The following is a 24,895-nucleotide window of genomic DNA, read 5'->3' on the forward strand; positions in this document are numbered from 1 at the left end:
CTTTGAGACTATAAGTTATTTACTTTTGTGTGTTTTTGTCAGGCAGAAATGTATTTATACCCCTTTAGGGTGTAAGAGGTTAAGAAATACTATAACTAGACTTTCCTTTCTGCTTCACAGTTATCCACTACTTTAGACTAAGGGTATCAAATCGTTCCATTTTTCAAAAGAACACAGCTTTATTTTTTCAGTTTTCCAAAGACTCGAAAAAATTTGATTTCACTGTTTGAAAAAAAATATAGCCAGATGTTTATGGACTTTATGTTCATCTATATAAAGGGGACAAAAATGCACTCTTCTGTCATAATTGACTCCTTAGATATAAAGCGGTTTAAGGCACACTCTGATGGTGGGTTTAACATAGAAGATGTGAAGCACATGTTGGCTTTATGGCGGACAAACCCACCTCAGCTGCACTGACTGGGTACAATTAAAGACCTGGAATAAGAATCCCTTTTTTACGCTGAAATTACCATTTAGCAAAACATCCCTCTGTAGTTCAGATTCTAATTAGGCTGACTGTGCTCATATTTCTTCTGCTGAGTGGGACATTCCTTTAAATAAAGCCCAGATGTACATACTCCGAGCTGGTGTTAAGTCAGGACCATATTTACTGAAGGTAATGACATGGTGCAAGCAGCAAAGTTCACGTCCGCAACCTCAGGACTTATCTTGAAGTGTGACGGCGGAGATATGAAGGAGCAGGATGGAAGAAAGATCTTGAAGTTGTTTCACACAGACCTGTACATCCTGAAAGGTCATTAAGATTTGAGAAGCTCTCTTTGAGCTGAATTTGACGAAGGTAAATCAAAGCCCCGTTTGCAGGACATTATGGTGATTTACATCGCCTCGGATGGCATGTTGATGCGTCTCCTCATGTTTCCTCTCGATGGGTCATCTCCGCACTGGAGGCCGCATTTACTTCTTCTCCTTTTGTCAGTCCGCCCATATGGAAGTTATAAACAAGTGATGTTTCCGTCATTTAAGCTGAAGTGGGTCTTTTATGTTGCAAAAAAGGTCCATCTTGAGCACAAGAAGAAGCAAAATCCAGCATTCCAGAAGAGTTTAACTTGCTTTTGGCTATTATTACGCTCATAGAGAGATTTTCCCAACCAGTCTTTAGTAAATAGAACACATGAAATGTCAGGACTATTCAGAAAGAAAAAAGTCTCTTACTATATGATCATTTATATGATCATTTATGCCCAAATATTAAAGTTTTTTTAATTTGTCACTTTTAAAGCTCTTTAGGCTGTTCAACATACAGAGGTGCCTCTACATTTGTAGGCAACCCATTTCATTACACATAAGAAAAATTTGTCAAAAACGGTGATGGCTAAATTTCCCAGAGATAAATATGCTACAATAGTAAACTAAAAACGTTCGCCAAATGAGCCTCCTCGATGTTTGTTGGGAAAAGACAAACTTTCCAGTAGGCAGTCTTTTTCTAGATACTGCTTTTCTAACTTACTTGAATAGTAAGTAAGTACGGTTTATTTATGCAGCACCTTTCTCAGACAGGCGTCACAAAGTGCTGTACAATATGAGGCATAGAATACAAAGCAGCACCATATAAAATGCATATAGACAAAATAAATACAACCATAGCACCCCTTGGTAAAATAGTCTAAATATGCTTGGCTAAAAAATAATGTTTTTGGTTGTTTTTTTAAAATCATCCATGGAGTTCACCATGCGCAGTTAAAGCGGTAGTGCATTCCACAGTCTGGTTGCGATGCGTTGGAAGGACCTATCACCTCTCGTCCTAAAATAGGTTTGTGGGACCATTAACAAGTTCTGTTGAGCAAAAAAGTGAGACTGCAGGGCTCTAAAAGTCAGGACCAGAATTTTAAAGTTTATGCTGTATTCAATGGAAAGCGAATGTGGAGCTTTGAGGATAGGACTTATTTGGGCTCTTCTGATTGCACATGTCAAGATCCTTGCTGCAAAATTTTGCACTAGCTGCATTCGAGCTAGGCTTTTTTTGTTCAGACAAGTGAACAGGCTTTTGGAATGGCATGTCCTTTATGCTTTCCATTTTTGTCTTAGAAATTCCCCATATGTCTCATATCCTGTTATACTATTAATTAGCAAAAAAAAAAAAAAAAGGACTTTGTGGATTAGCAAGTAAAACTTCAGTGGCACTGGGATCAATTTATAAAAGTAAAATTCCTGTAGCTGTATTTCTATTGTAGCCAATCTTAGAAGTTGCCAATAAGGTCTGCTTTGACTGTGTTCAGGTGGTCAGCCGCGTAGCAGCACAGCAAGGCTTCGACTTGGACCTGGGCTATCGACTCCTGGCCGTGTGCGCCGCCAACAGGGACAAGTTCACTCCAAAATCAGCAGGTAAGACCAGAGTTTTATCCTTTTGCCATCTGGTCACACTTCCCTGCCTTGGGCTCAAAGTCACATTCCAAGTATTTTTCCAATTAACGCTGCTGAAAGTACTGATCCTCAAAAAACAAAAAAAAACATTGCCAACTTTGTTTGGCTCATATTTGCTCTGAATCTTGTCATTTTTATTTATACGACCGAAGGAAACAAATCATTTTTAATTATGGTTTAAAGAGTAACCAGACTAAAAACTGGTGGCATTTTATGTTTATGATGAATTATAGCAAGCCTAAAATTCAGATATTTTAAAGGTCTTTACAAGCTGGAAGGAAAGCAGGCTGAAACATGGTGGGAACTAAAGATGTATAGACTGTCAGAAGCTAAAGGATAAGAAATAATCTGTGATCATTTACAGCTGATAATTTTTTGTTTCCACTTTTTCTGGAAACATATGCTTGACTATACTGCTGATCCTCTATTTAGCTAATTTAACTATCTATTTAACTAACTATGTCGCTGTTATTTCAGCTAAGGGTTAGGAAACAGTCTGTCTGCAAATAACTAAGATGGCCAAATGTTGTAATTCTGCCTAATTCTTAATCAAATCTAAGGGCCCATTTTATGGGCTTAGATAAGATTTCCAATTGATCCAATGTCTGAATCATTTCCTGCTTCCTAGTTATTTGGAAACCTGAGCATGGTCTTGTTTGGGCAGCATCCCAAAGTGCATTTCATGGACAGTTATGCACAAGTAAATGTTTGATTTTTTGGAATGGAGATGGATTAAAAAGAAAGCGCTGCAGATATGCTTAAGAAGCAAACAGAAGGGATGTTTTTAAGATGTAGCGAGTGTTCGCTGTAGAAACTGGAGGAGATGGCTCTTAAAGGACACTCCCACAGATATCCCAGGAGGCAGGACCTGCTCCTAATGCCCAGCGGGGGCTGTTGCTGTGAGACGGAGGATGATGGGGATGGTATGATGTGATGAGTCAGTGTTTGCAGAGGGAGAAACTTTTCAAAAAAGCCCAAGTTTTTTTTTTCTTATAAATTTTTTAAAAGTTTGAAACATCTCTTTACAGGGCTAGGGCACGGGCTGCAGCAACTGCTAATTTTTAAAAACAATTTAAGAAGTGAAACAAAAAGCTTTAAAGAGTTGCAATTTCATTTATTTATTCATAAAAATACCAGTGTGGTGGATTTATCATACAGAGAATGCCACCCTTTTATGTCTGACACTTCGTACCAGCTCTGCTGTCCCTCTCTCATCCTTTTCTTTTCTATTGAACAACAGTGATTTAAAAATGAGGCATATTAGGGAACATGTTGAAGTACTGGTTATTTATAAGTGTTTAGATCCAACTTTGAAAGGATGCAAATATTACATATCTGAATCTAAAATTAGAAAAGCTTTATATTTTAGTTTAGCATTCGCTAACCTGTATTAATTTGTCAAATATAATGCCTGGGACATATAGACAACACTCCAAGACATATATGTATTCAGCTTGTTTACAATAAAAGTGGATTTGGGGGTGAGTTGTTCTTTAAGGGACCAAATGTTCATGAAATACTATTATTCTTGTTCTAACATTATGCTTGTTGGTTTAAATTTACAGCTCTTGTTAAACAAGCTTATATCTTTTGTTAAATTTTAGTCTGAATATTTAGGCAGGATTTGCTGCCAGGTGAAGCAGCTGATGATTAAACTTATTACCTTTAAAGGTCAGAATAATATACATGATAAAAATGTAAATGAATATAAAGGTTGATATAATTGTTCTCCGATATTCTACCTACTGTAAAACTCCTTTCGTTGCATTTGTTTTGCCCCCCATGTGGTCACCCAATGAAAAACTCTTAAGGCATCTGTTTTATGACTGCTTGGTTTTTGATGACATTTTATTTATAAGGGAAGCGAAAAATCAGCAGTTTCTGTGCTCGGAACGCATCAGATCAGAGGAGAGAGCTAATAAGTTAATCAGATTTGGTTCACCAGCTCTAACTCGCCCCGGCTCAGACACAGTGTAGTCGATGGCCGTTACATTTCCGTTGATACCCTCTCAACGCCTCTCCTGAACATGCTGCAAAATTGATCCAAGGGAGGGAGGGCTTAGGTGGAAATCAATGTTCACAGTCGGCTCTGAGCTGAAATAGCTTGTAGCTTTGACAAATTGATTAATCATGAAATGCCTCCAATAATTTACTGAATTAGCTTTTGCTTTCTATTATTGCAAGAGGGTAAAACTTCATTAAGGCCTCATTACCACAACTTATTGATGGCATCAGCAGGCATATGTAAAAGGGTTTATAGAAGTTGAGATAATGTACGTTGAGAATGTAATCCTTTCTCATTAGAGGGGAATTGAAAACTCAACAGTGTGTCATTCAATGAATTGAGCTGCTGATGTGTTTAATAGATACACTCAAAGGGTGGGCGGAGGAGGGAGGGTGTCAGACAGTCCACCCCCCCTCTTTTTTAAAAGCAAATTTGGGGGGAAGGGTGCCTGTCTGCTCATAGTGACCTCTCAGTGAATGGGATTAGCCTGCTCTATTAATCTGTGATTACGTAGAATGTCCGACAGCCGGGTGAGGATGTTCACGTGAAGTTGCAGCGACCTGAGAAGTGGGAAATCGCTCAGCTTGACTTATGTGGATAAACTCATCAGCCCCTCTTCTGTTTTCTCATAAGACTACAAGCTCCTCTAGACCTTCAGTTAAACCACCTGATGTTATTCAAGAGTTTTCAACCAAAGAAAAAAAAAGTAATTGCAATTTCTTCTAAGCGGCACATTCCAAATCAATCGTGCCTCACTGGGCCGTTGGAATCTCTCCACTCAAAAGAGTGAAAAGCACCACCTACTTAAAAAGAGGGAGGAGGAGGCCAGAGTTTCTCAGCTCCTCAAGCCATTCATTGCCCCATGTAACAAACGACAGCCAAAGCAGGCATTCAGCAGTTAATTAGTTCTCGCGCTGGTCAGGCTCAGTTGGTGCTACACTCGTTTTACACATTGAAGACATTCAATCCTTAGACACTGTGGGTTGTAGTTAACACTGTCAGCTTGAATTAAAAAAGTGTTCTTACTGTTTTGTTTTTCATTCCTGTGAATGTAGGGGTGCTTTAGGTGGAACATCAAGGGTTGTTTTTTTTTCTTCTAATCTATCAAGGCATTATAAACCAAAGAGAGAGTGGGTGTTGATAAAAAAAAAAAATGCAGTATGACCACCTAGACACAGGGCCTTAACTTTTTCGCATTTGGTCATATTGCAACCTTACATCTCAGAGGACTTTATTGATTTTTTTGTCTGACCTTGACTCGTCGGACACAATAGTGACAGCTGCAACCAATCTGAAAAAAGAGTCGTGTTGCTTAAAGGTGAACCATCACCCAATTTTCAAGTCATTTTAACTCTCAACCCTCCTGTAGATCTCCTGCCACCGGTGGCTCATATTTGAAATAACCCATGATACCTTTATATTCTGACCAGCTACAATGTCCCTGCTGGAAAACTAGCTGCCCACAGCATGATGCTGCCACCAATTCTTTCAGCTCAGATTACTGAAACTTTTGGGGGAGATTCACAAGGCATGTACCTGGACTGGCATGTGAACTGAGTCCAGGGTGATAGGACGCCCCCTGAACTCATTGCAGGTGGTGGGAAAAAAAGGTCTTTAACTTAAAAAAAAATGTCTGTTAGATAGTGTCTCCCACCCCATGCATGAAGCTGGTGCTGAACTGGAGAGCTCCCTCAGTGGCAGACTGCTGCACCCTAAATGCACAAAGGAGTGTTATTGCAGTTATTCCTTCCTCTCAGCAGCTATAAGACTTAATAACCCTCATCCCTCCTTTACAAGTTTAAAAGGTGTTAGATTCCAGATTAATGTTGCGCAGTTCCTTTCTTAGTCACTTTAAATAACATGCTGCTGTCATGTGTGCATCTTTACTGTTGCTGCTTTTTCTATACTTCATTGGTTATTTTTTCTTCTTTTAACAACTGAACTTTATTTACATTCAAAATGTCTTTCTGCTCTTACTGTACAGTATTTTTACTTTTATCTTTGAACCCTTTTTCACTTTATTCTGTATTTTTAATTTAAATTTACACTTTTTAATGTCTACACCTGTGTGACCCTTTTTTATTGCCTATTGCTTTGCCTCAGCTACATTTCCCCATTGTGGGACAATAAAAGGAGTTTCTTTTCTATTCTATTTTCTCACTAACACACTTTTTTCAACCATTAACTAATGTCCAACAGTTTGCTTGGATAATACATCCCAACATCCATGTTCCAACAATACATTTGTGGCTCACCTTGCTTGAAAAAGGTGTAAACAACAGTTTTCTGAACAACTGTCTTTCCAGTGATTATTATAATACTTCCATATATTAAATCTTTATTTAATAATATTATTATTATTATTATATGTCTGAAAAACTGAATATTTGATTTTATCAGGTGTAATCCATGAGAATGAAAATGATTCCAAATATGTTGCTTCTATGTGGTATAATGCCATGTGAAATATGTTTTACCTTCTGAATTGCATTACTAAAAGGATGAACTTTTGTGTTGATATTATGATGCAGCAGCATATGTCTACAACAGACTTATGTGCAAGTTATTTTATTTGCACAGAGGGCTCAGGTGGCACATCTACCTGCAGTTTACATGTTTTATTGCTGTGTAATTATTTATTTAAAGGCTTAGTGGGGCTGGTGTTTGCACGGAGACAAATGTGGTGTAATTGGCCCCTCCTTCTCTGATACCAATCCTCTGTGCTTTGAAAAGCCTCCGCCTCCTCTTCCTTTATGCTCTTTAATTACAATGACAGCTTTGATTGATTAAGTCAAGTAAATGCTCTAAAATCCAGGGTAAGTGGGATGAAATCGCAGCTTCATCCGAACGGACTCTGGTGGAGCTTTTTGCAAAACCCGTTGCATCTCCATGCAGCTCCAGACCCTGATTGAGGCTTCTTTAAGACTCGTCGGTCTGGACCAGGGCCAACACACAGGCTGTCTAGCACATTAGGCACCACCCCCCACCCCCTTTGCAAGTTTGAAATGTGAGCTGCTTGCATTTTTTTCCCTCCCCTCCCTCCCCTCCCTTCTGGCGAAGTGGCTGTGGCAGCCTCTGTGTGATGTGTGTATTGGGAGAGCAAGCAATGGATCACTAGACAGAAAAAGAAGATACATCAATAACAGCTGCATACATCCGAGGTGAGGAGATAAGCATTTGGTTCTCTCCCTCTCTCTCTGCCTGTCCTCCCCCCTCTACCCCCCATATATCTCTGTGTCTTAAACCCTTTCCTGCTGCCGAAGCCGGCTCTTTGATTTATTTGGTGAATGATTTTTCAGTGCTGCCTGCCTTCTTCTCAGAACACAAACCTTTTCTCCTCCTTTGCTCTATTAAGTTTCCTTGTCTTTTAAAGGCTTACCCATTTTTTTTCTTTTTTTAATTTTCCTCCTGTTGTCTCTGGGGTTATTTGTTGCTCGAGTGCATAAAAAAGAAGCCGGTGGCAAGTGGAGCAGGAACCCCATTAGCGCCGAATCCATCTGTGATTGGTTTTTCCTGCAAAACGGAGAGAGCGGCCATGAATAATTGATGCGTATTGTGCAGCCAGCCACTGGACACGCGGTGGAGACTGAGAGGAAGCTGCTACCCTGAGACACTGTGAGGGGTGGGTGGGTGGGGGAACTAAGGGTGGTGAGGGGTAGGAAAGGAGGAATGTTTTAATGGATGAGAGAAAGGTGGGAGGGATAAAAAAGACTGCTAGAGAGCTCTAAAATAGCTGCTTGTTTCAGCAGTGCAGAGATTATGGTTGCTCTGTATTGCCTTTGTTCTTCTGTTGAGGAATTGTGTTTAGAAGTCTTTTCCAGGTGAGAGATAAAGAGAGACATCTCTGGACTCTGTGGCATTTTGGAAACATAGAAGGTGGACAGAGGAGGAGTCTGACACTGCCTGAATGAGACAAGGCGGCAAAGCTGTGGGAATAGATTGAGGATAATCAGTGATAGGAGGGAAGGTGGATTTGCTGCTGAAGCTGAAGGGTACTCTACTGTAAGCCCCCCAAACCCCACCGCCACCACCGAAGTAGCTGGATTCCTACGTTGGTGGGCGCAGGCGGGCAAATGGGGGTTGACAGTCTGACTAGTGGCTTGCAGCGCCCAGCATGACGGAGGTGCAACAGCTGACTCCTGCGCTTGACCCACTTACAGCCGACACAGAAAGGGTCAAAGTGGCCTTGATTATCTCTGAGAGTTGCCTGGCCTACTTCAGTTGGCGTTTTCCATGAGACTCTGCAGTACTTTAAAGCATACACTTATTTCTCCATATCAAACAATTGACCGGTTTTCTGCCAGTTTTACTTATGATCAATATTTCCATAAGGATAAAGTGGCAGCAACAGGTTTAGATATTAGGTTGTGAGGTAAACATTATCATGCTGCTTTTTGAAAAACAAATAACACTTGCCCATAACTATTTCCTTTTTCTTTGCACTGATTTTTAACACATGTAAACCTTGCTCGGATTTCAAAGAGGTATACCACATACAAAGGTTACATTCCTCACAGCAATGGTCATTTAATGCATTTAATAATAATACTACTAATAATAATTATTCAACTCTATTGAGCTCACATTGGAGAAATGTACCTCTGTATTTAACCCATTTCTTTAGGGAGCAGTGGGCTGTCATCATGGAGCACCTGGGGAGCAGTGTGGGGTTAAGGGTCTAGCTCAGAGACCCGATGTGGCAGTCTGTGTGAATGGGGCTCTAACTCAGAACCTCAGGATTCTAGGGTTAGGGTTGGCCCATCATATATACTCTTCTAGTATTTCTACTTTTCTTCCCTACAAGTAACCAATGAAAAAACTTATCTAGTGTCATGTTGGGGTCTAGTCTTCTAACCCACATGCAGAAACACTCAAGAGACAGAAAAAATAGTTAAAAGGTTTATTGACAATGTTTTCAGAAAATGTATATGGTGTCCTGGTTCGTCTGGCTGGTCACGGGAGGGAAGCAACTAGAGGAGGACAGAAACGGTTAGAGTGGATCCAGGTAACTTGCTGTGTGACGGCGGTTTGGGTTAATACCTGCTCAGGGGGTATTCTGACCGGTAGGGGGGGATCCTAGAGGGTATAGAGGCTGATCGGCAGGTTGAGGGCTGAGGGCAGAGGCGGAGGCTGAGGCGGAGGGCAGACAGGTAGGCTCCAGGCAGCGAGAGTTTTGTCTTGGAGTTGGCTGATCACCAGATATGTCAGGATCTGAGAGGCAGAAGAACACAGAGTCAGAGGGGTTTCAAAAATCAGGAAACAGATCAAGTTTCAGCAGGCTCAAAGTTTGCCGGTACCGTTACTGGCAAAACACTCTGGCAGAGAAGTGTCAGCCTCCTCCTCCTTAAAAAGCCTCCAAATGAGCAAATGGGAAGCAGGTGTGCAGAAGTCAGCTCACGCCCTCAGGAGGAAGATCTCAGGCTCCCTCTAGTTGCAGAAATACACTTTCTTTAATCCATTATTGGTCATTCATTCGTTTATAACATTGGATTAATTATTGGCCTTTTAAGAACCATGATATGCTGTCTATCTGGAAGGTTAGTTTTCATTCTAATAAGGGACTTGATGTGGCTGCGACCTACAGTGAAGGAGGCAGTAGAGACAAGCATTTTTTAAATCAAAATAAAGATATAGAAACCACAGAGTGATTTAATAAATAAAAAAAACTGCCAATTCAGGGATGTGGGCAGAGTTTAATACCTTCTAATAGTTTTTTTTCCTACATTAGGTCTTATGTTTTACAGTCATGTCTTATGTTCAGACAAACATCCTAACCAATGTTCCCTCTAATTTTGAGGACCATATAAGCAATAGCACGCTGTGGCCACAAAACTTGTTATAAATCTAGGATCATGGCAAGTTACATGGCTTATTACAAGAATAAAAGATTACAGCAGCAATTTCCATTAGTTAAATTTTTTTATTTGAGTGATTTCGCACACTTAAACTGAAAAAAGGGAAATTATATTTTACACCGTTTCGACATTATTTTTTTAATTTACATTAAAACATTCACAGTCTGCACAATGAGATGGGTACCAAAACAATATCTCTGTAAAATATTCAATTATCAGTACATGCTTTTTAGCGTTTCTACTTACATAAATTCTATAATATTATAACCCTTTCATGATTAAATAAAAAATATTAATAAATATCACTAAAATATGAACAAATCTGACTTAAATTTAATCTATTTTTCCACCTCTGTCCTCACTTCTTCAGTGATTCTCCAAATGTTCAACAAGATTATTTCCGGATGCTGTTTCAATCTGATTCATTAAACTAAATCCTTGTTCACAAACAGCACTGGATGGTTGAAATGTAGCTATGAGTTTACCTCCAGCTCCTTACATGTTAAGTGCTGCAGCCACCATACCTGAGAATGTCTTTATCGACCCTGTTTGCATTTTCGCTTAATTATATACTTGAATTCAGCAAAAAACAAACAAAACAAAAAAAAGCCATACAGAGAACTGCGCTGTTCTGTGATCAGGTGTGCTTGTTACAAACTGGTCTGTTTCATTGTTCTGGACGCCTACACTGATAAATAATTTGGCCGCCACATATTCTTCTTCCTACTGGATTATTTTTTTTATGCATGTGTAACTTTGATGCTCTGAATAAGGACATTTAGTGAACTTTTTTTAAAAGGACACTGACATTTTGTTAATTATTCATTCAAATACAACTCTTTCAAAACTCTTTTCAAAATTAAACATGACCCAGAAAGAATCTTTATTGATTTCAATGATTTACAGTTGATGTTGGATTTTATTTTATGTGCTGCATATATTTTCTCACCCGTGTGAAGGGAACATCGATCCTAACTTCAGCATGCTAAAAAGAACTTAATAGAATTCTTCAATGTTCAAATTAGTTTTTGTATTGTTAATTTTGTAGTTATTAAGTGACCCCTCTCATCCCACCCATCAGCCCCGCCTTCTAAAGGCCCTTTGGGTAACTGTTCTTATGGGCCATCCTAATAATCTGGATCAAGTTTGAATGTTCTACTTGGCACAAATGTTTATCTTCAGGGACTTTGTTTTTATCCAGATCCTGAGCTGCTGCACATATGGGCATCTCTAATGAGCCTAGAGGAGTGCCAAGAGCAGACCGGGTTACCCAAGTGTCTTTTTTTCCTCCCTATTTTCAAACAGGCTATGACCTCAAGCCTGCTGTGAAAAGGTCACAGGTGAATCAGCCACCAGCATATGCAGCCATGACACTACAGGCCCTGTCCAGCACCCCTAGGTGGGCACTACTCCGGGCACATCTGCTCTCTGCCTAATTAGTATCATGGTGGACAGGGGCTTAAGGCTGGGGCATTGTTAATGACAGCCTGTTGCTTGGGGAAACAATCTGGCTCCTGTAAGCTGCATCTTTACTGCTCTGATAATCTGGTTAGAGACGTGAATCGTTAAAAAGCCTCCTTCAGTGTAGGTGGTTGTTTGCCCGGATAAAATGTTCATCAGTTGACAATGTAAGAATAGGTTAGAGGAGATGTTTTAGAGATTTTAGAACGGACACTCTTAATATGTTTACAACCGATTTAGATAATGTGTGTGCAATGCTTACCGGTGCACTCTGTGATAAAATAAGTCTTGTCATCAATACACAGCTTGCTTAAGGTTGTGCAGTACTATAGATGCATGCCACTAAATTATAATATAACCAAAAAGTTTATGTTTTCAATAATGCGTTAAAAAAATAACACATTTAGGTTTATTTATTTTATTAGAGTACCACACAGTTTTTTTCAACCAAAAATGCAGTTTAAATATTACATAATAACAGGATTTCTTTTTTAAAGAAATAATCTCTATGACTGTTTTATCAAGTGTAAGGCCTTATTGTTTATTCCTCCTCAATGAGGGAAGTCACAAAAATTAAGCACTATAGAAGATGGTGGATTACAGATTGCTATATGACAGCATATTGTGGAAAGTTGTGTGGAAGAACAAAGTGTCATGGTTTTGGTTCTGTTTGTGTTTTATTTCATTTTGTGTTATTCTAGTTATTTCTTGTTTGCCCTCTGTTGCCTTCTTGTGTCAGTCTCCTTTTCCCTAGCTCCCTTCTAGACTCATCTAGCCACACCTGCTCCCAATCTGCTGATTAGCCTGCCGTTTGTTTCTGTCTCCCATATATACCTCCTTCTCAGTCACTGTTTGCTGGTTCATTGCAGTCATTTCCCCCCCTTGTGAGTGAGTTTTCTGGTTTTCTGTATTTTTTGTGGATCTTGTGGATTTGTTTTGTGTCTTTTTCTTTTTTCTTTTTTGATAATTAAATCTGCAAGAAACCACCTTCAGCTTCAGTCTCTGCATTTGGGTCCCCTCGCAAACCTCCACGCAACCTGACACAAAGTGGGCTACATATAGGTGCGTGAGCAGCACTTGAAAAACGTTAACTGGTCGTTTAAAAAATAATAATAATAATTATTAGGCCCCATCCTCCAAGCTAAAACAAATTGATGAGAAATTTATTGTTGTATGTTATGTTTCTCTGTAACAAAATGTCCTATACCTGTTTTCTTTGATGGTATGTGTAATGACCACTTAAGAATTAGTGTGTTTCACAATAAGATGTTAAAATAAAATATTTTGGAACATTAAATCAACTGTGCAACAGAAAGTAAACTTAAGAAAAATCATAATACAAAAAAAGCTGTGAAATTTATTCATTAATCCCTTTTTGCCAAATTTTGCTCTTGTGTTAATGATAAAGATGTTTGAAGTTTGAATCCAATCATCTGAATCAAATCATCTGAACATTGCTAAAAAGATAGAAAAGGAAGAAAATTCAAAGTTGGTCTGGATGGATGCCAGGCTCTGACCCAAAATACAATTTCAGCAGGGTTTGTAAAAAAAAAAAATAAATAAATAAAAATAAATAAATAAATAAATATATATATTGACTTCAAAAGACCCTAAACAGTATGGTCTGTTTTTATGAAACTATAATTGTATGCAGTATGTTAGTAAACAGGGGATTATGGGTGTGCATGCTTTTGTTTAACCATAACCAAAGACATAACAGTGGCAGTGATGAAATCTGCATTAAATCTACATGGCATTGTTAAATGTATCACACCACCTTCCAGCTGGCATTCAGTTAATACTAAATAGATTTCTTTAAAGCTTTACTGTAATAATCCTTATCTGAATTCGGCGAGCCAAGATTCTCTTTGAAGATTAACGTCTTATCATCTCTCTATTGAGTTTTTTATTCTTTTCAGCTTTTTCACGGTCCCAGCATTGTATTTACATCTCAAGCAGTTTATGTCTTTATTTTATGAACTAAATGCCAGTACAAAAAAAAAACCCTAAAAATGTTAGAACTAAATTTACAGTCATATGTTTATATTAATGTTTTTATTATTATTTTTTTACTTTTTTCAAGGCCGCATTTTAAAGAAAATTTAAATTGTCCAGAGAGCTGTTCTAAACGAAATTTCTTCTTGTTTTACACTTGTGTAAACAAAATGACAAATTATTCTGTCTAAGTCTTAAGTCTACGGCATGAATGGGAAGAGAAGAAACATTGGATTTCAAAAGCACCATATCTGTGTTGTTTTCGTGCTTTTTTCCCCTCCACTTGGCCCCATATGCCTGTAGCCTTAGTAATACCTTACTGGCTCACCTCCAGCAGCTCGCCCTCCCTCTTGCAGGCTTCTTTTGCTCGGATGGACATGGCACGGTATTATGGCAAGCAGGAGGCTGTATTTAAGCTTGGCCTACACTGAAAATGGACTATAAAACCTGGTTTGCCATAAGGATTTGGTTCCCATGCATTCATTGGCAATATTCCAGTTTGTTGCTTCTCTGAGAGAAAGAAATACAGGAAGTAATGCAAGACAGAAGACATATAGATGAGATGCAAACAGAGCAGTTGTCCATTCCTGATAATTGTGTAGTTTTATAGCTGATTTGTGTATTTTAATCCACAATACAGTTGTTGTTATAGTGTTAAACTGATAATTACTGTTTCAGATGTTCTTGGTGGAATTATTTCCACAGAGTGGCCTAACAGCTTTATGTTTCCACTTAATGCTTTATGTCTTTATCTCTAAAGACATTCATTCTGAATGGGAATTAACTTTAAAGAAATATAGGCTGAAGTAAGCTGTTTCATTAAAATGTGAAGTTACCAGTCTTTTCTATGATAAGAATTAGTAAATGCAGACCCCAGTTGGCCTCTGCCATTATTCATGAAAAACCAAATTGTTAACATTGGGTTGGAAAAGGGAGCATTTTTTAAGGTACTTTATTTAGGAAACCTGATGATACATTTAGCTATATTCTTCTATAACAAATCAATAATAATAGAAGTAACTGAACTTTATTGATCTCACATTGGATAAATTTACCACAGCATTTAACCCATCCCCTTGGATAGCAGTGGACTGCCATTGAGGACGCCTGGGGAACAATCAAGGGTTAACGGTCTTGCTCAAAGGCTCAGAGTGGCAGTCTGTGTGAGTGGGTTTCGAACTTGGAAACCTCAGGATTCCAAGCTCTATGCCCTAAACAATAGGCCGCCACTCCACCGACCATTCCAAGTGTTAAGTAGTAGTAACAATTACCTCCCTTAGGTTCTTTTCTGTCAAAGGAAAAACCTGACGACACACCTGAGAATGTGGAATAATGTGGCATATGCAATGCAATCTTTACCTTATATAGAATGCATGAATGTTTTCTTGAGCTTGTCAAACTTCTTTATCACTCATTTCATCACTGACCATCTGGGGCTGAAAGTTTAAAGCTATCTGTACATTCCGCATGCACAGAAAAGTGGTCAAAAAGTGTTCAACTAAAATAAAATAGGTGAGGTAGTTTTCATTTTGTGTCACTTAATGCATTTAGCATGCTGAGGTTAGCACAGGAATCTACATAGCATAACATTAGATTAAGTGTCATACTGTACTTTTGGATCATTACAAAGCTCTCATTAGAACGTGCAAATTTGATACAGACAAAATTGACCCTGGGGTCCATTTCAACTACTTATTACTTATAAATTAGCATTAGAAGCTAATTATTGATGTCATTTCTCATTCCTCATTAATGAGACTTGGTTGTTTTGCGTAATTTCTGTAACCAGGAATGCTGGCGGCTCACAACCTTCACTTTTATTTTATTGGACTTTGCCTGCTGGAGCCTTGTGTCCATTGATCCCTTTCCAGGCAGAGAAGAAGGGAGCAGGAACAGAAATTGAATAGAGGCGCCAATAAAAACTGAACAGTGCAAACCTCTACAGCTGCCCTTGTTAGTTTCTTCATGCATTTTGTTCTCCCTTCAACACTTTGGGTTTACGAATGGTTTACGCCAGAATGTTGGTACTTCTTTATAACAGAATCAGGATGTGGATATCCTGATAATGTGATCAGTGGATTTTCTCTGTATTTTTATTGTGGCCGTCTCGGGGGCCAAGTCGCCATGTGGGAGGGATGCCAGGTGGATTGTCCAGAGTTGACAAGGGAGCAGGTGTCTATTTGATACAGAGCAGCAAGGAGGGGATTGGCGGTGGGGTTGGATGAGGATCATAAGAGCTTCTGGCATGTCTCTTACCTGCTGCCTCACTGCAGTGCAGAGCCAGTAAACAGAGGGAAAGACAGGAGTTTAAAAAGAAAAAAGACAGAGGAGAAGACAAGCGTGCTGTTTTTTGAGGCTTTTGTAAAGTAACCAATTCATTGAGGTATTTAAAGGTGTCATGTCAACTTACTGTTGTATTCAGTGTTAACTATATACGGTAGGTTGAAGTTCATTGCAATGCTGTCAGTGTCTGTTATGTTTAAAGTATTAGAAGTATCCCTACTTTAAAATACATTTGTTTTCTGTTTAGCTGAAGCAACAAAATTTGAAAAAGTGTTCAAAGAGTAACTTTTAGTGTGAGCTGGTCATCATGTGCTCAAATCTACTGGGGTCTTTTTATAAATAAGCATTACTAAAAGAGGATCCCTTTTTTTAGCCCATTTGCATGGGACATTTGCCCCATTTACACTAGCACCCTTCAGTTAAGCTTGGATCAGTTAACTATAGCGAACTTTGTTCATTTTCACATCACGCTAGCACGATTCCTTGCCTCCTATTGCGGACGATGACACTACAGTTCTCAGGGCGGGAATTATGCAAAGAAAAATAGTTGCCCCAAAACATTCAGGAACTTATGTGCTTCCATAGCATCCTCTGCCAAAATTTCAATGAGAGCCTCGGTCTCTGCATCCCAGGTCGCACCACACTCTTTTTATTCCATTTATAAGCTGAGAAGAAGTTAGTGCTGTGAACGGGTGAAGAGATCTGTGAATTGCAAAGCCTGACACGCTGGAAAACCTGTAAAATTAGTCAGCTGACTTTAAATAGGAGATGATGCAGTCTGCTCATGCAATCCTTGCTATCAGAGAACCAAGCCACAACTGAACTGTGCTAAGCCCTACTGTTGAGCTAGTTATAGATTTAGCAGGATTCAGTTGTCTCTGGCACAGTCCAGTTCAGCTGCATTCCATTTACACTCCACAGTTATCTCGGTTACCATGCACGGACTGTTCTTGGCACGGTTTCAGAAGGGTAGTGTAAGTGTAGAGTAAAAGCTGCATGGCTTGTAAAATGCTTTAATAATAAAAACCTAAAACATGTCTAAGCATCACCAAGGCATAGTGCTCATACCACTATGCATTCCCACTGTATTTAGATGTTGTGTTCAGAAAGCATATTGTTGCTATATTTTTAAAGACTAAGTCTACATTTTTACATATTTAAATTGTTGACCGTTTGTCTTTGTGAAATAGTTCAAGCTTGGTTTGGATGGATATTCAAGAACATCAGTTTCAGAATATTGCTTTAGGTTTTGGCCAGATGGTATACCTCCATACATAAACAGCTATAGTTCATTGCTTGTTTTGTCCTCTGGTACATTTAGAAGCCTCTTTGTGCAAAATAAGACAAAAATATAGACCATGCTGAAACCTGTACCCCTTATCAAGAGAGTAATTTTAAGCATAGTGAGAAGGTGTTCTCGAGAAACTTTAATCCTAAACTCAATGGTTTAAAATAGAAGTAATCACATGATAATATAGATTTAAGGTCCAGCTTTCTCTTTTGACACCACAAGTGTTCTGTTTCACCCAATCCTCCAGGCTCTAATGGCTAGTTACCAGTAAGTGAGCTTTGGACCCATGCAAGCGGTCATTGGGAAAGCAAAAGTGAAACACTTGACAATGGTAATGCGGTGGGGGGGTTGTGGGTGTACATCAACATTGGACGGAGCATTAAACAACTGTCAGAGATGCAGTCAGTGTCATTTGTCATATCTCCCTGGGGCTTTATGACAGGGCTGGAAGGGGCAGGCCAAGCTGCTGAACCACTCCTGTAGTCCCAGTAGATGCGTTTACCGCCATTCGCCATGACTGACCATCAGGCAGAAGCAGCTGAGCACCAGAATATCAATATGGTTCAGACTCGGCAGTTCCCCTTGGGACTATCTACCAAGGAAATATGGCTGTCCCTTTTCTCTGTACCAAAAGGAGAGCGAGTTTCACCACCAAGGAGAGCAAAAAAACATGGCAAAGCACAAGTTTTAAACTGACATATGGAAACCAAACACCTGAGGCAATAATTTCCAGTTTTGGTTGTTAAATGGAAAGGCAAAAAGTCATTTGAAATGCCTTCCGTGTCTTTCTTCTTTGTTTTTTGATTGGGGAGGGGTCTGTTTTGAAGAATCCATTTTGTGTCCATTATCCAGTGTCTTTCTCCTGTTGTTTTTTGATGCCTGAAGTTAATCCTCCAAGTGAATGACACAAGAGCACATTCAAACTAGCAGGTGCTTAGTGGAGGTGGTAGCTAAGCTGAGTTTTGATAAGACTTTGATTCAGCAGAATAATTCTTCTTAAAGCGATGAATCATTCAGTCCATGAGTAGACAAAGCCTCTTGTTGGCTGTAAAATTTGCCAGAGAATCTCACTCTGATGGCGGTGGATCAATTCACAGCTAGCTGTTGCAATTTAGTCCAATTCAACTTCCATTTATTTGCCCCATGAAACTGCATATCCTCCATGAGTGAATCTTAACAGCATTTTCATGAATAAATATATTAATTTTGTTTATTTAAAAATTATGTTACTACTGTAATTATGGTCTGTTGATTCTTAAAGAAAAAAACTGTTAAATTGTCCCCCCTAGTATGAGCTTAATTGAATATATATTCAATGATTTTTCAGGTCAATGTTGAGCACTTGGTGGATAGTATTGCCTCATTTAGGCCACCCTTCTCAAAAACTTGCCTGTGTAAACTTAAATAGGTCAGACCTGTCGCTGAATGAGTCATTTGATCCAAGCACTGCTTTATGGGGGTCTGAGCGCCCCTCAAACATTATAGCTAACTTAAGCTAAACGTTATTAGGCAACAAAACAGGTATGATTCTCTTTGATTTAATCTAGAGGGCCGAAATGTGGCCTTGTCTTTACAAATAAGTGCATCACTTCTCAGTCTGTTCATCCAAAATGATTTGATCCTAGATTCCAAAGCGTCCCCTGATGCCTAAAGTTAAAGTGTTCATTTTGAGCATTCTAAAAGTTTATGGCATCTGATCAACTTAAGCCCTGCTGCAGTTAGATGCATTTTATTATTCATAGAAGCACATTTTCTTATTGTAGACCAGGTGTATATTATAGAAATAAATTAATGCATGCTTGATATTAAATAATCTACTGTAGATACCAACTTCTGTAACATGCTAGATTATGACCAAAAATGCAAAATTGTCAACACTCCATGTTGACATGTTAATGCAATAGTCGATTCAACCCTTCGCCATTTCATATATTTGCAGTGTTGTTCTTTTTGTGTATGTTACAGTTAAATACTTTACAAAAGTCAGTGGGATGTCTCATATGACCCACGCTTTTATCCATTTCTGCCAGGAAAGATCTTGTAACTGCTTTAAAAACTGATTAAAGCACTTGGAGGTTTCCTACAGTATTGCCCCATTTCATACCACCACATTTCCATATGTTTCCATGCTATAAATTGACCCAGAGTCGATAAATTTGGAAGACTTGTTTATCAACATGAAGAAGTGCAAGTTATCCCTTGTTGGAAGTGAATAATGGGACCTAATTGAGCTGTAACATGCTGGCTGGTTGCCAGGCTCTTGAACTGAAAAACTCTCCCCATCAGAAGGATAGAGATGGTGCAGCTAAAACACTGCAGGACATGCTGACATAGAGGGGAATAATCTAATAGCTGAACTTGGATCAGGTTGCAGTTAAGTGAGAGGAAGTTGCAATTGCCTATAACTGCGATGTGTTTAGTTAAAGTGCACCTGAGCGGCCTTTTCTGTCAGCCAGAGCACAGCCGTGCTAAAGTCCGATTAATTCTCCAGAGAGGCTGCACAGCCTGTCTCCTGGCACCTGCCTTGCAAAGAACAGGCAAGAGGAAAAGAGGGGAGGATAAGGAGGAGGAAAAACCCAGCTGCCTCTGTGCCTGAGCCCCGTGCTGCTTTTAAAGCGGGAGGGAGAGCAGGGAGACTGCTGGCACCATCTGTACACGTCTTTTGTATTCCAGCCCTCGTCCTTACACAGAGTGAGGCTGGTGTGCTCAGTGTTTAAATGAAAGGATAGGAGGTGCCTTTTAGGGGGGCGGAGGGGGGTGATGCAGCACACTTGTGTGTCGATGCAGAAACTCAGCGTCAGAGGACATCTTGTGCCCTATTTATCTGTGCACTGTACACTGTTGGTAAAGCTCCTGCTGTGTTTGCAAGCAGCCATGTGTGGCCACATACCTGGGTTACCATGCTTGTGATAGCAGTCTTTAGATTTGGTTAGTTCAGCCCTCCTATCAACCCCATTAGCCCCGGTGACTCTTCTGTTAAAGACTTATTGAGCCCCATTTTAATGTGAAGGCAGTATGTGCAAATCAACCTATGTGAGCTGTGGATACAAGGACAACCTGAACAGTGTGCTGTCACACTGGTGTGGTTTATTTATTATTATTATTATGGCATGAACTGCAGTTAAAATCACTCTTCCCCACATCCACCCTCAAGCCTTGAAGTGGTGTGAATCACAGGGAGTGGAGGCTACCGTCCTTTCATAGGGAATGCGCTTTTTTAATGTTGCAGATATGAGCTACTTAACCAGAAGGAGGAAAGAAGACAAGGGACAGTTTTGTACATAAACATTTACTGCAGATGGAAAGAATATGATGGTCCAACAGACTGTGTCGGCTGTCAAAACGTGTGGTTGTTGGGACGGAAAAAACAGACTCAGACTGAACTCTAGTGGCCATGATGAGTAATTACAGCCATGATTTTTCCTTGAGCTAAAGTCTTTCATTATATTTCTTAATGTTGGAGAGATTTGGTTTTAACATCCTAAAGAACCTTTGAAATAATTATTTGTGGCTAGTTGTGATAAGACATCAGTTTAACTGATTGTGATATCCCTGTCATTAAACTGATAATGTAGTCCTCCTTACAGTACGTAAAGAAAGTATTCACGCCCCTGCAACCAAAAATGTCTTTGTATTTTATCTGATTTTATGGAACGAAAACAAAGGATTCAAGAATTTTTTTTCCCCCTAAAATTATATGTCTCAAAAATTTGCCGTGTATTTTGTATCCCTCCTCCTTTTTCCTTATAACCCCTAATAAAAATCAATCGCAGTATTTCGTTTCAGAAGTCCCCCAATAACGTAGAGTGGTTTAAAGACATTAGGCACAAACATAGAGGAAATAGCATAAGGGGTAAAATGACCAGTAGGTCTATATTTTACTAAGTAACCTGAGTGGTTTTATACAGAGGGTAATCCTATCATCTGAATAAATATGTGTGTTATAGTCTTTCCCTCTTCTCTCTCCTCAGCCCTGTTGTCCTCTTGGTGTGAGGAACTGGGACGCCTCCTCCTCCTCCGTCATCAGAAGAACAGGCAAAACGAGCCTCCGGGAAAAGTCCCCATGCAGCCCCCAATGGGCTCCATAAAACCAGGCCTCTCACACGGGTTGGTGTTTATATTGCTTTGCTTTTACTAGCAGTTTGCATTCAACATTAGTATTACCTGTGAAGCTGGATATGTGATGTGTTTGTGTCCTTCCTCCACAGAGATGGCTCTTTTCCATACGATTCAGTTCCCTGGCAGCAAAACACCAATCAGCCAGGTTCGGTGTCCGTGGTAACCACTGTCTGGGGCGTGACCAACACGTCACAGAGCCAGGTACAACTCTGTCCCTGTTGGAAGGACTTGAGCAAAATCTCATTTTATATTATCAAAACCTGACTTCATGTCATTTTCCAACAGGTGTTAGGGAATCCCATGGCCAACAATAACAATCCCATGAACCCTGGGGGTAATCCTTTGACCTCGGGGATGTCTGGTAGCAATCCAGGCATGAACTCTCCTCAGTTTCCTGGTCCACAGCAGCAGTTTCCAAACAAAGGCAACTCAAATCAAGGCTACATGCAGCAGGGTATGTACGGACGACCCAACTACCCGGGAGGTGGAGGTTACGGTGGCAAGTAAGTGGACAGCGACCTTTTTGATATTGTCTTATTTAGAAATGGTAACTTGTATTAAGTGGTATTATGGTTGCTTGTTGTTTAAGTTACCCTGGAGGGCCAAATGCTGGACCTGGTGGGATTGGGATCCCTCCTAACTCCCGTCCTCCGTCAGATTTCACCCAGCCAGCTGCTGCTGCTGCAGCCGCTGCAGTCGCCGCAGCTGCAGCCACTGCAACTGCCACTGCCACAGCAACTGTAGCAGCCTTGCAGGAGACCCAGAACAAGGACATGAACCAGTATGGACCGGTGAGACAAAGCATACTACTGAAGGCAACATTTAACTTAAATTTGGATTGTGTTTTTCATCCTAATTAGTCATGTGCGTAGGTACATTTCTATCACTACTGAGAGTCCTAGAACAAGGTACTAGAACAGTACTAAACCTAAATTCACTACATGAAGTGAATTTAGGTTTAGTACTGTAAAGGGAATTAAATTCCCCAAACGAGTCAAAGACCAAAACAACAAAAAGTCAGATAATGTTTTTGCTGAAGTCCAAACGTTACCTGCATGGTTGCTTGTTACAAAAACAGAACCCGTAAATTCAGTTCAGTATTATATAACTTCTAGAAAGTGACCTCTTGTCGGTTAGTGTGGGTTTGTTCATCCTGGAGACACTGGCATTTTTCATATTCAGCTGGATCACTACTGCATTAAAACTTAACTTGTTAGCTGTTTTCTGACCGTTTTAAATTAGGCATTTCAATACACAACACAATTTCTTCTAATACAAGCGCATTTAAATAAACCTTGCCGTGAACCTTGCGTTCACTGCCATTTTTGCTATCTTGCCTGCAGCTGAATCATGTAACTCCCATCCTCCATCCTACTAAACTTGTGTTTGGGTAGTAATGTGCTCTGTTAAGACCCAAAAGACACATCATAGAAGTCAGAGTTATTGCTGGTATTATATATACTATGAGATATATTCATATATACTATACTATGAAACATTAACAAGTTTATTTGCCCCTCCCGCAAAAAATAAAAATAAAAAAATAAATAAAATAAACTAACTTATAAACAAACTTCTCACTCACCTGTAGTGTTGATGTCATTTGCTGTTTGTGTGACATTGTCGCTTGCCAAACTGATAACAATCCTGCTGCTACAGAAACTCCGGGGAGCCAAAAATGCACTGTTGTAAAAAAAATCAATACAATTTTTTCCAAATTGTCCACAACTAAACAAATTTTATGAATTAATTAATTTAAGCCATCTTTTGCCAAGGCCTAAGAGGTTCCCTCTAAGTGTACTCAAAGCAACTTGGAAGTTTCATGAAGGTTTTTGAAAGTGGCCTTTATGTACCAGGTGTTAACCTGTAGTTCTAGGATGTCGCTTGGAAGTTCATTAAAAAGTTCTTAAAAGGTACAGGTAGTTCTTTCCCTTTTGGTTTTCAGATTTTAATGTCTTCCACAATTTATTTGAAAAATATAAATTCAAGGTGGTTGACTGAGACCATTTTGTTTTCCAGATGAGTTCATCTTTCCAGATGGGACCCAATCAGGCATACAACAGCCAGTTCATTAATCAGCCAGGACCCAGAGGCCCTCCATCTTTGCCTGGAAACATGGGTGCAGGCATGAATGCATCCAACATGAGTGGGTCTCCAATGGGAATGAACCAACCCAGAGGTCAAGGCATGGGGCCTTTTGGGGCCCATGGCCAAAGGATGCCCCAGCATGGCTACGCTGGAGCCAGGCCTCAGGGCATGGGTATGCAGGGCATGAAAAGGCCATACCTAGGAGAGGTGAGGGGATCTTTCAACACTTTCAACATTTATCTCAATTTTTCTGTTTAAATACATTTCTTATAATGTGTTCTCATCCTCAGCCAAACTATGGTGGGCAGCAGTATGGACCAAACAGCCAGTTCCCCAATCCGCAGGGGCAATACCCCACACCTAATGCCTCTAGACCACTGCCATCCCCCAGCTACCCCAGCCAGAGGATGCCAGGACAGCAGCTGCAAGGCCAATATCCCCCACATGGCGGCCCCATGGGCCAGTACTTTAAGGTGCTTTTTGCTCAATATGTGATGATTAACGGCCCAAACACAGAATGCAGTACTATAAATTGAATTTGTGTAATTACAGCAAGAGCCGCCATTCAATGGCCAAACAAATAACTTCTCTGGAAGTGGCTACCAGTATAACCAGGGTAACATGAATGGAGTAAGTGAGCTTTTATTCCAATTTCTAATTTTACTATCATGCTAATCTCTCTGGGAAAATCTGAGTTAAATAATTTTTTTTTTTTTGCTCAGCCTCCCAGACCAGTGGGCAACTACCCCCACTCCCCAGTGCCGGGCAACCCCACCCCTCCAATGACTCCAGGTAGTAACATCCCTCCATACCTGTCGCCAAACCAGGATGTGAAGCCACCCTTCCCTCCAGACATCAAACCAAATATCACTGCTCTCCCTCCTCCTCCTGGTCAGTAACTGAAATTTTTTTTTTTTAATTAGTCAAAAGAAGAGTACTGGATGTTTTTCATGATCCTATCTTATGTCTTTCTACTCTAATTTAGCCAACCACAATGAGGAACTACGGTTGACGTTTCCTGTGCGGGATGGTGTCGTCTTAGAGCCCTTCAGGCTGGAACATAACCTGGCTGTGAGCAACCATGTCTTCCACTTACGGCCCTCCGTACACCAAACACTCATGTGGAGGTAATACCCAGTGGTACTAAAAGACTCAATGAACAATTTTCTCTGTGCTGTTATCCTAATCCAGGTCTGGAAAAGACAAGTAGACTGGATTAGGATAAAAAAAAGAGTTATATATAGTTGGATTTAACATTTATCTATCAATAGTGCACTGACCAAATCCACATTTATTTGCTAAGTAACAAACAAATGTCAGTTTTAACTCTGGTTTAGTATTCAGACAGCTTTAAATTCAGGTGGCCCTCACCCATGATTCTTGACTGGATCTTAAATGTGTAGGCACTTTAAA

The 24,895-nt window shown here is 39.8% G+C and overlaps 1 protein-coding gene across 2 annotated transcripts in view; it reads left to right on the forward strand.

The window, feature by feature from the left end:
- Positions 1-24,895, forward strand: part of zmiz1 (zinc finger, MIZ-type containing 1) — a 138,919-nt gene that overhangs the window by 104,242 nt on the left and 9,782 nt on the right. The window contains exons 5-14 of one of the 2 annotated variants that reach the window (XM_015382281.1): positions 2,241-2,346; positions 21,247-21,382; positions 21,484-21,595; positions 21,680-21,897; positions 21,984-22,185; positions 23,414-23,689; positions 23,773-23,955; positions 24,035-24,112; positions 24,205-24,373; positions 24,468-24,609. In XM_015382281.1, the coding sequence (XP_015237767.1) occupies positions 2,241-2,346; positions 21,247-21,382; positions 21,484-21,595; positions 21,680-21,897; positions 21,984-22,185; positions 23,414-23,689; positions 23,773-23,955; positions 24,035-24,112; positions 24,205-24,373; positions 24,468-24,609 (1,622 nt within the window). Of the gene's footprint in view, positions 1-2,240; positions 2,347-7,419; positions 7,552-21,246; positions 21,383-21,483; positions 21,596-21,679; positions 21,898-21,983; positions 22,186-23,413; positions 23,690-23,772; positions 23,956-24,034; positions 24,113-24,204; positions 24,374-24,467; positions 24,610-24,895 lie in introns of those variants that run through there. The other variant, XM_015382290.1, reaches the window with a different exon arrangement.

This window comes from Cyprinodon variegatus, unplaced genomic scaffold (assembly GCF_000732505.1).
Source record: "Cyprinodon variegatus isolate N-32 unplaced genomic scaffold, C_variegatus-1.0 Scaffold12, whole genome shotgun sequence".
Lineage (NCBI taxonomy): Eukaryota > Metazoa > Chordata > Actinopteri > Cyprinodontiformes > Cyprinodontidae > Cyprinodon > Cyprinodon variegatus.